This window comes from Oryzias latipes, chromosome 17 (assembly GCF_002234675.1).
Source record: "Oryzias latipes chromosome 17, ASM223467v1".
Lineage (NCBI taxonomy): Eukaryota > Metazoa > Chordata > Actinopteri > Beloniformes > Adrianichthyidae > Oryzias > Oryzias latipes.
In genome coordinates this window covers 4613520-4627719 of record NC_019875.2, presented here as the reverse complement: position 1 = coordinate 4627719, position 14200 = coordinate 4613520, and the positions used below count along the sequence as shown (strand labels likewise).

Genomic DNA, 14200 nt, shown 5'->3' with positions numbered 1-14200 from the left:
CTCGAAGGGGGAAAAATCGTCAATTTAAACGACATTAGAGGTTAATTTAAAGACATTCAGTTCTGTCAACTGTCCTGTAGGAGAGTTTTAAAAAGTCAAACCTGAAGGTCAACTGTTTTTCTTAAATCTGGTAATGAGGTGAACTGCATGATAAAATTGACATGTTCAAAGTATGCATCTAACATACATTTGTGGAAAATGTATATTTAATGGTATTAAATAAAAAACAAATAGATAATAATGTTACCAGATTTTTTTTTTTGGGTGGGGGGTGTTTTAAATATTGAAAGTATTTTTGAAGTGTATTTTGTGATCATAGGTTAATTGGTGTCTCTAAATTACCCGAGGTGTGCCTGATTGGGTGTGTGTGTGGTCAGGGCGAAACCCACCTTTGCCTAACAGTAGCTGGGTTAGGCTCCAGCAACGCCATGACCACGAAGGGGGTTCAGCATGATCTGAAGATAGATGGATGAATGGATTTTATGGTAATGCATCGTGTTTTGGTGTTCTACATTGTAATGCAAAGTAGTGGAGCAGAGATTTAAAAAAAAAAACAACAGTTTAACATCCCCAAAACAGTACAAAAACATAAGTCCTTGAGTAAAATGGGGAAAACAGTTCGATCAGATCTGATTTATTTTCTTAACCCGTTTATACTGCATGTCACTAATTCACATTAAATCCAGGGCTCAACTTAATTTTGCATCACCTTGGGTGGGAAAAACACCGAAGAATATTTTTTAAAGAATTCGAAATACAGTCAGGCGTGGAGGGGTTCAACTTATGGCATCAGACCAAAGAAATGTACTATTTTTTGAATTTTCAGACAATGAAATCAAATTTGTAATTAAATGAATTAAGATACAGAAAAGGGTTGTTGGGGGCATGAAAAAAAATAGCAAGCCCAATAAGAAATTCAGATTTTACGACAAGCTAGACAGGACCATTTCATAATTTCTATGGTCAGGCAAACCGGCTCGTATTTGCAAGTCAGTTTTACAATCCCCAAAGGATGAAGGAGGGTTTGCCCTGCCATCCTTCAGATATTACTATTGGGCGGCAAATATCCAGAAACTTCTCTTCTGGATGAGCGATTGAAAGGATTCCACACTAAGCTAGATCCAGCTGGAAAGGAAATCTTCAGAATTTTGTCTGCGTTCAATACTGTGTTCACAGCTTCCCCTTCCCAGTGTCCATATCTGCCCAGTGGTGTCCACTTCTTTGAAAATCTGGAGTAAATTCAGGAAACAGTTCAGCCTTATAAATCCTACACTCCTCACATCAGTCTACAAAAACTGCAGATTCGATCCGTCCAAAACCGATTTGTCATTCAAACTATGGCAGCGCAAAGGGATTAAGTCAATCTCTTACTTTTTTTTTAAAAACAGTGTTTTTTCCTCTTTTGAACAACTGTCAAAGAAAAATTACCTCCAAAATCAGCATATTTTCCGTTTCTTCCAGATCAGGGACTATGTTCAAAAGTTTCCTCATTTCAAATCGCCCCCCAGAAACTCTACTAGATTGACAATCAAGTGTTTGTTTGTTTCTTTTACACAACATTGTCCTTTTTTGACATCTTGTTTTACACTGTATGTCTGTTTGATATAGAAAAATGTCAACAAACAAAGTAAAAAAAAAAAAAAAAAAAAGATATTCAGATTTTGCTCTCAGAATCTTGAATTTAATAAACAGAGTTTTGAATTAAATCTAAGAAGCATGAACTTTGAATGCCTGCAAGCCACTTGCTGCAGTCAGTACTTTGGAGTAAAACATGGATTGGATCTAATAAAAAAGTTCTATTTCGGTGTCTTTTTGCCATCGAGGGTTACTGGAAAAGATCATTTTGTTAATGGAAGAACAGAAGATGAGTAAAAAGAGATTTTTTTAATTTAGAGTTTGCAAACTAAAGAAATACACTCTATGCTGAAGTTTGAAACTTTTATCAGATGTTCAGATGTGATTGAATTTATGGACCTATTCTGTTTTTGCTCTTTTTAACAGGTTCTTGTAGCATTTTCTGATGATGGAAGATATGTATAAAAATGCATTTCTGAGTATTTTTATTCCTTCAAATTGTGGTGAATCAGGAGCAGACGAAAACATGCCGTTTGAAAAAGCTTGTTAATGTTATGTTCAAACTACAATCAGCAGGCTATAAGCTCCCTGCTCTGCTCCATTCTGATTATCCACCGTCAGACCAATGGATCCATGAACGTCTTCATTTTCCTGGAATGCTGGATAACTCTGATACTGACCACCATTTATGTTGCGCCGCTAATGAGGTTGGGGGTGTGAGGGGCCATGAGGTAGCGGGAGAGCATGTAAACAGATGGATGATGGGAAATGAGCACAGGCTCACTCCATGACATCAGCGCGCCCACAACTCAGAGGTGCATTTCTGATCAACTCCTAGCGCCCTGCAGAAACTAGGACACAGGTTTATTGATTTGGGCTAAAAATTGCATAATAATACTTAAAAGACCTCTGGGAATGCTTTAAGAATAGATCAAAAAATAATTTGACTGGGACTTTAAATAATAGAGGTTGTCTTACCTCTCCATGCTGTTTTACAGGCAAGTGTAATCTTCTGGTTTAAAATAATATTAAAAGTGTTCCCATGCGCTAATCAGGGATGTTTTATCAAAGCCAAATTCTATCAACAACGTATGGCCAGTAATGTGAAAGTCCATGCCAAAAACTGTTGCCAAAAATTACAATTACACAAGTCACTCTAGCTGAGTAAGAATACTGGATTTTAATCAGAAATCTATCAATAAATTGAGTTATGAACCACCACTTAAAAAATAAAACAGTAGAACGAACAAATATTAATGTACAACTGTACTATACAATACAGAATCTGTATTGCAATATTTACATAAATAAACAACAGCTTATTCGGCTGTGTTGATTCGGGTGTTTTGCTTGTCCCTCGGCGGCACCCGTAGCCTGCAACATTCGATGACGTCAGCGCTGAGGAGGAGTTCCTGATGATCCAAACATCGCCGTACAAAATATTCCTATCCGTTTCTCGATATCAGTACGACTGTGATTATTTCACAGCATGGCTGCACAGAAGATAAATGAAGCTCACGAGCACATAGCTAAAGCCGAAAAATGGTGAGTTCCGACACGAATGCTGCCATTTCCGGCGCAGAAAGAAAAGACCAGTTTGTGATCCTGATTTAGCTAGCTAGCAGCACTGCAGGCCACTGGCTCAGTCTGACAGAACACGGTTGATCCCTGACGTATTGCACGGTTGTTAAATCTGTGCGTTTCTCCTAACACTCATGAGTCGTCTGAATTCGGTGACCGGGATTACCGGAGCCGTTTTTCACCGACTCCTCCTGTTTCTGTAGCTTAAAGACGAGCATGACGAAGTGGAAGCCGGACTTTGACAGCGCAGCGTCGGAATACGCCAAAGCAGGTGAAAGCCTCACGTCCGCAACCCCAGCAGTCCCAGCAGACGAGGAGGCTGACATGTCATGATCAATCAATCCCGCATGTGTTCTTGACTCTTCTCCTGCAGCTGTCTGCTTCAAGAACGCAAAGCAGTACGAACAGGCGAAGGATGCTTACCTGAAGGAGGCGGAGTACCACACGGAGAACAAGACGTATCCTCACATGTGGGGCTTAGCTTTTAGTGTCTTTGCTCCATTAACGAGGACACCTGTCTTGTTAATGCACCCTATCTCTACTGAAATGTGACAGTTTGTCATGTCATAAAATAAAAAGTTAAAGTCCCTTCATCTGTCACACCTACCTAGACATGTGACATTTGTTCTCCGCATTTGACCCATCATCCCCCTGGGGGAGCGGTGAGCTGCAGACACAGCCGTGCCAGGGAACCATTTGGTGGTTTAACCCCCCCAATTCTATGGGAGCATTTGTGTAGCATAATTAAAAATAAAAGTCAAAACCAGAAATGCTTTTTCATTTTCAAAATGTAACTGCATCAGATGACTCAAAATTTAAATGAAAAATTAATCTTAAAAACCGCTTATTCTGTGTCATAATTAAAATGAAAATGCAAAGAGGGGATTGCATTTTCATTTTCACATCCACCCTGTGAATAGTGTCGCATATTTCAATTCGACTTAGCATTTCCAGAGGGGAGGCGGGGCGATGACGTCACTGCTATCTCCGTGTGTCCGGTTGTTACGAGACTCATGCTAGGAGCAGTGTAGCTTTGTGTTAGCGGCAGAGGAGAGGGCTTTGTGATGGTTGTGAACTTCTGATGATTTTACACAGCTTATCAGGACTACGTAGCAGCATTTCCGCCTTCTGTGGTCATCCTTCGGACGCACTGTGGTACGTCAAAAACGTGCTAAAAACGGCTACCGGTCCGAAGACAAAGCTAGTCTGGGGGCAGTTTGGACAAAACGTTGTGCGTCCGAAGGAGGACCACAGAAGGCGGAAATGCTGCTACGTAGCTACGTTGTGTACAATCATCAGAAGTTCACAACCATCACAAAGCCCCCTTCTCTGCCGCTAACACAAAGCTACACTGCTCCTAGCATGTGTCTCTTCGCAGCCGGACACACGAAGATAGTACTGATGTCATCGCCCCGCCTCCCCTCTGGAAATGCTTATTCGAAATTATTATCGCGACAATGTTCGCAGGGTGGATGTGAAAATGAAAGTGCAATCCCCTTTTTGCATTTTCGTTTTAATTATGACACAGAATAAGCGGTTTTTAAGATTGATTTTTCATTTAAATTTTGAGTCATCTGATGCAGTTACATTTTGAAAATGAAAAAGCATTTCTGTTAATCCATTTTAATTGTCAAATTAGACATTTCTAAATGAATTTTGCTACACATTTACCAGAGAACTTTTTGAAAATGAAATGTCAAACACCATTTTCATTATCATTTTAATTAAGTGACAGAATAAGCAGTGTTGAAGAAGAAAAAGAAAAAGCGGTTTGGCGGATTGCTTTTTCATTTTAATTTTGAGTCAAAAAATGCAGCTTCATTTTGAAAATGAAAAAGCATTTCTGGTTTTGACTTTTAGTTTTAATTATGCTACACTAATGCTTCCATACGGGTGCATACCCGATCTATATTTCTGACCTTTTAACTCCCTACACTCCTGCACGTTCTTTGAGGTCCACTGAAAAAAATCTTTTATGTGTTCCAAAAACTCATTTTAAAACAAGAGGAGACCTCGCCTTTCAGGCAGTTGCTCCCCGACTTTGGAACGACCTCCCCCTGTCTCTGCGCCAGATTGACTCAGTCGAGTGTTTTAAAGCTCAAGTTAAGACCTTTTTATTTAGGAAAGCTTTTAGCTGACTTTTACTTGTGTTCACTTTTGCCTGTTTGTTTATTTCTATGCCTGTGTGCGTTTTATTGGGTATCGCTACTGATTTTATATTGTTTTTACGTTGTGAAGCACTTTGTGAGTCGTTCTCTGTGAGAAGTGCTATATAAATAAAGATTACTTACTTACTTACTTACTACAATCCAAGCTCTTAATACTGAGTGTCAAGCAGGGAGGCATTCATTAGGTCCCATTTTTAGGGTCTTGGGTATGTCTCAGCCTGGATTTAAACTCATGACCTTCCAGTTACAGGGTGGACACTCTACCACAAGTCCACTGAGCTGCATAAAGACGTTTATGGACTAAAAAAACACAAGTTCAATAATCACAATCATTGCTATATATGATATGATATTATTTGCTTTAGGACATTTTAAAAGGGAAAAAAAAAGATAAATCCTGGAATAGTCGTCATGCCCTAATACCAACCCAGTGCAACCCTGTTCCCTCTCAGAGGAGCACATATTCAGTTTCAGATAACTATTACACATATTGAGAAATACACACCCAGAAACTTTTGTTATGTAAAAAGACTTGTTTTTTTTCATTTTAATATTTACAGATGTACCACAGATTATTTAGTTTCTGCATAAAACAAAGACACGTATGTGGGGAGGTGGTGTTTCCTTAACTTCCAATTCAGGCTTTTTCATGCTGCAAAGTGAGTATTTGTTTTTTTTCATATCCCTCCTCTGACATTGAACACACACACACATATATACCAGTGACGTGCGGTGAGGTTAATGGCTGGTGAGGCACTGACGTCATCAGTCAGATTTACAAACATATGAACCATGAGTATAAATAACTGAGTAACTTATTCACCATTTGATTGACAACAGTTAACGTTTTGTTTAAAATATAATTTCAACATGTTTTTTTTTCATATACAAACTGCAGCATAGAAAAAAGCACAAACGTTATTATCGTCTTACCTTTAGTTGTAAATAAAGTCCATACGCCGCTCCTTCTGAAGAAAATGACTTGCCGCTTGCTATCACTTCTTCTAGTATTTTTAGCGTCATAATCTCAGGGCTCACCGGCGCCCCCTAACATGAGGCACGAGAACTGCAACATGAGGCACGAGAATGTCTGGCCTCACCCAGCGGCTTTTTCGCCGTCGTTTAGCGCTCAGCACAAGAAACACGTCCCTCACATACAGTTATTTATAAAAACAAGCACTGTGCATCATATACATCTGCTAAATTATTTAAACTCAGCTCATATAGTACAAGTGATTGAACCGACATACAGAGAGACAGCAGTACCGTCTGACTGCATAGGTATTGCGCAATCCAAGGTGAGGCTCAGCGGGCTGGTGCCTCATCGCAGGTCACTTAGTATCTGAACGGCAAATGCGGGAATTCAGCGATTTTGAAAAGAAAAAACACCCAAAAATGGTACATTTAAATGGAAAATGACCGCAAAGCACAACTTACTGATTAAATATAATAATTGAATTTATTTTTTCTCTTTTCTTCCCATAATGACAGGTGAGGCTGTGCCTCACCTGCCTCTCCTGACTGCACGTCACTGATATATACATAAAAGGAAAACTTCAATGTTTATTTTAAGTGCTCCTCTTTTTCCAGAGCTATTGAACAAGCAGGCATGATGCTGAAGGTGAGTGAATGCTGGGAAAGCCTTAACAACCCCGCGGTGCGTTCGCTGTCCCGTTGTAATTCCCCCTCATTTCTGCTGCAACAGGAACAAAAGAAGATGCCGGAAGCCATTCAGTACATAGAGAAGGCATGCATGATGTACATGGAGAACGGGACTCCCGATACTGCTGCCATGGCTCTGGACCGCGCTGGAAAGTAAAAAAGAAACCTTTTTTTTGTTGGCATGAGTGGAATGCTTGAATACTCAGCAGAAGTTTAGTTATTGTTAACGTGGAAATAACCAAACTGTTGCTCGTCAGACTTTAGTGAAAAAAGGAACCCTCAGTTGACTTTGGAACTTAAAATTAGTCTTCCCTTTCAGACTGATTGAGCCTATTAACCTGGAGAAAGCTGTTGACCTGTACCAAAAAGCAGCTGGAGTGTTCGAGGTAAGAACAGCTCAAGAACTGCATCAGCTCTCTGATTATGTTTTGCATCCTCATACCTGCTTGTTTTGTGTCCAGAATGAGGACCGCCTGCGTCAGGCTGTGGAGCTGCTGGGGAAAGCCTCCAGACTTCTGGTTCGGTTAAAAAGGTCAAACAAACCAGAGCCAAGGAGATTTTGGCTTTTTCTTCCTTCTTGTAAATAATCATTGCAGAATAACCCTGGTCTGCTTGTGCTTTGGTTTTGTCTGGTAAACCAGGCTGGACGAGGCTGCAACCGCTCTGCAGAAGGAGAAGAACATGTACAAAGAGATTGAGAACTTCCCGATGTGTTTCAAGGTGCAGCAACTCCTTGTTTTGCTATTTCCTTCCCTCTTCTCTTGGCTATTGTTGTCTCAGAAATGTCTCGCAATACATTCACAACTGAGATTCAAGGATTTAGCTCAAGAAAGGATTGGAATGTGTTATCAAATTATTAGCGAGTTTTTGAAAGCAGGGAGCAACACATCGCATTGTTCTACGTCAGCTGGTCAGTCAGCATTGAAATGTCTAAATCAGATCCGTCTTAACCCTTGTGCTATCTTGTGGGGTCCAGATGACCCCAGTGGGGTCATCTGGACCCCACAAGATAGCAAAAGGGTTAAACATCAGAGCTTCAAAACTACTGGTTGAAGCAAGTCCTGATTTTGATAAACATTCTATGCTTTCAGAAAACACGTATAACAATTTCAGAATCATGCGATCCTGATCACAGACCAGTGCAGAGATGAATCTAAAGAAAAAAACGAGGCGTACCTGCTGAACCTGTGTTTCCCCCCCTCTGTAGAAAACCACGGCTCAAGTGCTGGTTCACCTTCACAGAGGGGACTATGTGGCAGCAGATAAATGCGTCAGAGAAAGTTACAGGTACGACTCCAGACGTTCATGGACGTCTGGTTCATGTTGACTTTTCTTCACGTTCGTGTGTGATCCTGTTGAAACTTAACTGGACTCCTGCTTTAATATCCCCCAGTCTGCCTGGCTATAGTGGAAGTGAAGACTGCGTTGCCATGGAGACACTGCTACAAGGCTTTGATGAGCAGGATGAAGACCAAGTTTATCGCGTGTGCAACTCTCCATTGCTGAAGTATATGGATAATGATGTAAGTTTTGATGATACATTTTTCTTAAATAAGCATGAAGATATTGTCTTTTTTTGTTCTATAGGACGTCTTATTACGATATTACAAGGTTTATACATTTTCTACAGTTCCATCCTAATTATGATCCATCCTTTTTCCCAGTCTGCCTTTGATTTTCAGATGAGAAACGTTCACAAATGAGAACAGTTTCTCTATTTGGTGTCATTTTGAGCCGTGTGACTGTTTTCTTTCCTACGTGAACAGCAGCTATGAGCTGCCATCTGCATCAGTGCCAGAAAACTTTGAAGCTGCTGCTTTTCCTGTCAAAGTTTCCATGTTAGGTGTCTTTCCAACAGAGAAAAAGCTGCTCCTCCCCTGCAGCTTCTTGATGCTGCCCTCACTTTATAACCTACATCTGTTAGGTTGTGTCCAAATTCCCACCCTAACCCCTAACTACTAAAAAACTAGATGTTGTGACCTGAATTTTAAAAGCAATTTGGACACCATGCTCACTTTTTTATGTATGGAAGTTTTTCTGGAGCATAATTAAAAATAAAAGTCAAAACCAGAAATGCTTTTTCATTTTCAAAATGAAGCTGCATTTTTTGACTCAAAATTAAAATGAAAAAGCAATCCACCTAAATGCTTTTTCATTTTCTTCTTCAACATTGATTATTCTGTCACTTAATTAAAACGATAAAGAAAATGGTGTTTGACATTTAATTTTCAAAAAGTTCTCTGGTAAATGTGTAGCAAAATTCATTTAGAAATGTCTAATTTGACAATTAAAATGCATTAACGGAAATGCTTTTCCATTTTCAAAATGTAGCTGCATCAAATGACTCAAAATTAAAATGAAAAATCAATTCTTCAAATTGCTTTTTCCTTATCTACTTAAAAAACGCTTATTTTGTTTCATAATTAAAACGAAAATGCAAAGAGGGGATTATATTTTCATTTTCACATCCACCCCGCAAAAAGTGTAGCATAAGTCAATACCAGTCAGCATTTCTAGGGGGGGGCGGGGCGATGACGTCAGTGCTCACTCGGTGTGGCTAAATGCTCTTCGCGAGCAAAGCATGTCTGATCAGTGCAGCCGGACTCTTCCTGTTTTTGTGAAGGGAAGTGAAGGGTGCTTTGTAATGTACAACGCTCCGGAGGACGATTCAGACCTCAGTCCGTCTGACTGTGTCTCCCGTGGAAACAGAGTCTCTGAGCAGAGGAGTAGCTTTGAGGCGGCTTTTGAAGGCAGTCCTGAGAAACCATGCAGTCATGTGAATTTGTGTTTCCAATCGTGTCCAGACCAAATAAAGGCTGAAGTTTTTCCCACATATTTACAGCCAAGATGCACATTGTGGCATTATGCCCGCAGTACGGAGTTTAAATGCATCAGAAGCTAAATGTTGTTGTTGACACGTCTTAGCCGGATCCCAAACCCTTCTCCTGAATCTTATGATATATATATTTTTATTTTCATCAATACAATAATTATAAATCTGGTTTTATTTTTTCCCTCTCGGGTTAACGCGGGACAGCTTTCAGACTCAGAGAGAGAGAAATGGAAAACTGCTGCAGTGGCCGTCATCCCTGGAAGCTGAAGCAGAGACTCTCTGGGAGAATCTCTGGGATGAACTCAAACACGGAAACATGATTATGATGTAGAACTCTTTAAAACAAATAAACATGATCTCTCCACATTCTCAGTGTCTTCCATATATTGTAAGTGAGATAGTGAGTGACAGAGACACCGCTCCATGTAGCGATCCGGCTAAAAACATTAGCTGGTAGCTCCTCCCACACTCGGCCTGGTGCGTTCACGGAATCCCAGTACATAGAAGCTTCGCAGAACTCCAACAGCCACACAGTCAGGTGATATATTTTCATGAGGAAATAAGAACTGCCAGACCGACCCTAAAATCACCTAAATTTTGCCTACCCGCCTAAAGCCACTTTTACCCGTAAATTTAGAACCAAAACCGCCCAATCTGGCAACACTGCCAGGAAAGCACAGAACAGTGAGCACTGACGTCGTCGTATTGAATATTGCTACACTTTTTGTGGGTTGAATTTGAAAATGCAAATGCAATCAACTCTTTGCATTATCACTTTAATTATGTCACAGAATGAGCGATGTTAAAGAAAAAATGAAAAAGCATTTTAAAAGAGTGACATTTAATTTTAATTTTGAGTCATTTGATGCAGTTACATTGTGAAAATGAAAAAGCATTTCTGTTAATCCATTTTAATTGTCAAATTAGACATGTCTTAATGAATTTTGCTACACATTTACCAGAGAAATTTTTGAAAATGAAATGTCAAATACCATTTTCTTTATCATTTTAATTAAGTGACAGAATAATCAATCTTGAGGAAGAAAATGAAAAAGCGGTTTGGCGGATTGCTTTTTCATTTTAATTTTGAGTCAAAAAATGCAGCTTCATTTTGAAAAAGAAAAAGCATTTCTGGTTTTGACTTTTATTTTTAATTATGCTCCAGAAATACTTCCATAGATATGACGTTATCGATTTCCAATAGTTAAAATCTAATAATATGAGCGTTTTGTGAAGATTATTTCTGAGTCCACTCTCTTCTGAAGATAAAAACGTTGATGATTTATTTAAAAAAAATACATTTCTTTTGGCAAAAATTGTTTGGATGCAATGCATTGTGGTCTATATTCACCGATCTAGTGAGCAACGATTCACACTGTCTTATCACAGAAACTTCTGGGGAATTTCTATGGCACTGGCTTTGGGAATTGTAAGCGCTGTCTGAATTCCCACCCTAACCTCTATACAGGCCACTATGTAGTGCTTTCGCCATTTTGTAGTGTTGTACGAATCTACAATTCCAAACTTGAGTGCCCTGGGTGCATTGCATCGGAACAATTTTTGCCCAAAAATGTATTTAAATGCATTTCTTTAATAAATCATCAATGTTTTTATCTTCAGAAGACAGTGGGGAAGAAATGGAGCGAGCAGGGCACTACGTAGACCCGGACTATATAGTTTTTAGTGGTTAGGGTGGGAATTCGACACAACCTCCGTGTGCATTGATAGACCACAATGCATTGCGTCGGAACAATTTTTGCCAAAAATATGTATTTAAAGAAATGTTTTTAAATAAATCATCAACGTTTTATCTTTAGAAGAAGATGGGCCCATAAATAATCATCCCAAAATGTTCATATTTATCAGATTTTAACTTAATGAAATTGAGGGCATCATATCCGCCGTTTAAAGAAAAAAAAAAAGTTGTGTGCGTGGAGTCCGGATTGCTTTTAAAATTCAGGGCAGTATATAGTGCTCTATATAGTGTACTATATAGGGGTTAGGGTGGGAATTCGGGCTTAGCCTTACTGTTTGACATGTGATGTTGGCTCCACTTTCTCTCACTGTGCCTGTTATTTCCCAGTTTTGTAGAGGGCGAAGATGACAAAAATACAAAAGGAGCTGTGAGAAAGGATTTGTCAGATCTATCAGACATGTTTAGAGTGGGAGAACCTTTTTTCCTTAATCTCATTTTTCCTGTCAAAATGTCATAAAAGTAAGAGGTTAATTTTCAAGCGTTTTATTTTGAAAGTCTTGCCTCTTCCAACCAGCTACTTTTTGCTCATCGTGCAGTGTTTAGTCCACATATTTGTGAACCGTTTTCATCCATGAAGATCTTCAGTGGAGTGAATTCATCCATGAATGAACCTGAAACGCATTTTTGAGCTGCAGCCAAAGTCCTGGATTTAAAAAGTTACCAGCTACTCTGAACATATCTATGACACAAGAAATCTCCTAATGTGTCTGATGAACGTCAGAATATACGTTCATGTTCCGTCAAATCCTTGTGAATGTAAAAACGAAGGCTCTAAATGCTGTTTCTCTTCCCAGTACGCCAAACTGGCCATTTCCCTGAAGGTCCCTGGAGGAGGAGGAAAGAAGAAGAAGGCTGCCGCTGCTCCACAAGGTGGCAGCAGTGGGGCACATGCCGCTGGAGGGGAGGAAGATGATGAATACGAGGGTGGGCTTTGTTAGTTTTTCTCCTCTGTCTACATATGTCCAAGTGGCAAATCCTCTAAGTTCTGACGGCTGGCTGTTTAACTTTAAATGTGGAAAAAAGAAAAGTACAAAAAGTAACCCGAACGGTTAGAGTACGGGATACAAAAGCATCATCGACTTTTATTTTTTATTTTAAGTTATCCTTTGAGGTGGATCTCTGCCTGTCCTTTAAAAACATGTCGTCATATTTGTTGTGTGTGTGAAGCTGTATATTTTGCTGTTACCGTTGGTGGGTAGAGAGTACGATTAGTGATGGGAATCGGGTTCTGATCGTGTGGTGATCAGTGTATAGGTGTTCATTTGTACAGAGATAATTTATTCAGCATTCACGCCTCTGCTCTAGCTGGAACGACACTAAAACAATCGGAAATCACACGATTCCTGCATGTTTGCTTATAAAATCAATAAAATCATATCTAAATGATCAAGTGTAACTTAATAATTAAAAGCTACTTGTGATTTTTTTTTTTTTAATCTGAAAGAAGATTGATTTTGTTTACGTGGAGTGTGGGTTTCAGAGGATGGAATATTCCTGACTGAGGTTTTGGTTCCTGAATCAATCCTTCGCTAAAAAGAGGGACCACACAGTGATCTTTACTCTTCATTCCTTGCATGACTTCCTGGTCTTTCTGTTAGGATAACAGTGAGATGCCAGTTAAAGTCTTGAAATCTTCAGATATCTGTGCTGATAAAGGGATTCATGACTTAATTTTCAACGGACGCCGTTTCCCACCTCATGTAAATCGCTCCGAAGGAGGTTTCTGTGCAAACATCAATAAACGTTTCCTCTGTGCTGCACTTGATGGCTTGTTGTACTTTTTCTCAAACCAGTTAGCTGACAGTTTTTCCATATCAGCGAATCGCCGACAGCCGCGCCGGGAGAGCACAGCTTCCTTTATCGTCCGTGAGGATAATGCTTCCTCTCTGTTGAGCGATGCTTAATGCACAAACTTCCAGGCTCCTTTTGGGAGTCTCCCCGATGCTGCAGGGCAGCTGTGGATTTGCGGCTGCAAAATGTACAGAAATGTTCCTTTATTTAAAATGTTGATATTTAAAAAAGTTAAAATAGTAACTTTTTATAAGTCCCATTAACAGAACAGACCAAACAACTGAGTCTCCTATGATGGAGGGTTTCATTCTGTTTTTTTTTCTGACGTGTTGACAGACATAAATTACAAATGAACCTGAGTCCAGCTCTGTATCTGTAGTTAACCATCTTCATGGCACATTTCCTGGACTAAACTGAACGTTTTTAACCCTTGGTCTAATGGAAAGAGACCCAAAAAAATGGTTAAAAGTTTAACACAAAAATGGATAATGGTGGATTACTTTTTCAACTTTTGAAAATTGCTAGATGTAAAGGGCATCATTACCACCCGCAGTCACGACTTTGTGATAAAGTTCTACTGTTTGCAAACAGTTTAGAAATTGTGTATAATAACATATTTGATTACATAAAGAAAAGTCAAATTACTGCCCAGAGGAGCCATGCAAAACATGTGAGAAAATATATGAATTATCCAAAACAGTTTGATTATCAGCAGCTGGGAGGGAACATTCACTTCACTTGGATCAGTCAGTAAAGTAATGACATTTGTTGGTTAAACTCCGTCAGTTTTAAAACTTCAGACTTCAAAAGGTGTTTCAGTTACAGCTGCATTAC

General features: G+C 39.4%; 1 protein-coding gene across 2 annotated transcripts; it reads left to right on the top strand.

Annotated features, from left to right (window-relative positions):
* Window positions 1–2911: 2911 nt before the first annotated feature.
* Window positions 2912–13335, top strand: napg (NSF attachment protein gamma). 2 transcript variants are annotated; one of them, XR_002292138.2, is made up of 13 exons: window positions 2954–3120; window positions 3360–3427; window positions 3530–3614; window positions 5966–5983; window positions 6915–6945; window positions 7030–7139; window positions 7306–7372; window positions 7448–7518; window positions 7628–7706; window positions 8194–8273; window positions 8380–8509; window positions 12370–13048; window positions 13079–13335. XR_002292138.2 is itself a non-coding variant. In XM_004078611.4 (12 exons), exons 1-12 carry the CDS (start codon window positions 3065–3067, stop codon window positions 12511–12513), a joined length of 939 nt encoding a protein of 312 aa, XP_004078659.1. In that variant the 5' UTR covers window positions 2912–3064; the 3' UTR covers window positions 12514–13335. The 2 variants fall into 2 exon arrangements, 1 of the variants encoding a protein (XP_004078659.1); XM_004078611.4 differs by having other exon boundaries at window positions 2912–3120; window positions 12370–13335.
* Window positions 13336–14200: the final 865 nt, after the last annotated feature.

What these genes read in the sequence shown, in the direction of transcription:
- napg (XM_004078611.4), top strand. Translation starts at nt 3,065, where the DNA reads ATGGCTGCACAGAAGATAAATGAAGCTCACGAGCACATAGCTAAAGCC. An exon ending in GTCGGAATACGCCAAAGCAG is followed by an intron (nt 3,428 to 3,529) that starts GTGAAAGCCTCA and finishes CTTCTCCTGCAG; the next exon opens with CTGTCTGCTTCAAGAACGCA. An exon ending in AAGCAGCTGGAGTGTTCGAG is followed by an intron (nt 7,373 to 7,447) that starts GTAAGAACAGCT and finishes TTTTGTGTCCAG; the next exon opens with AATGAGGACCGCCTGCGTCA.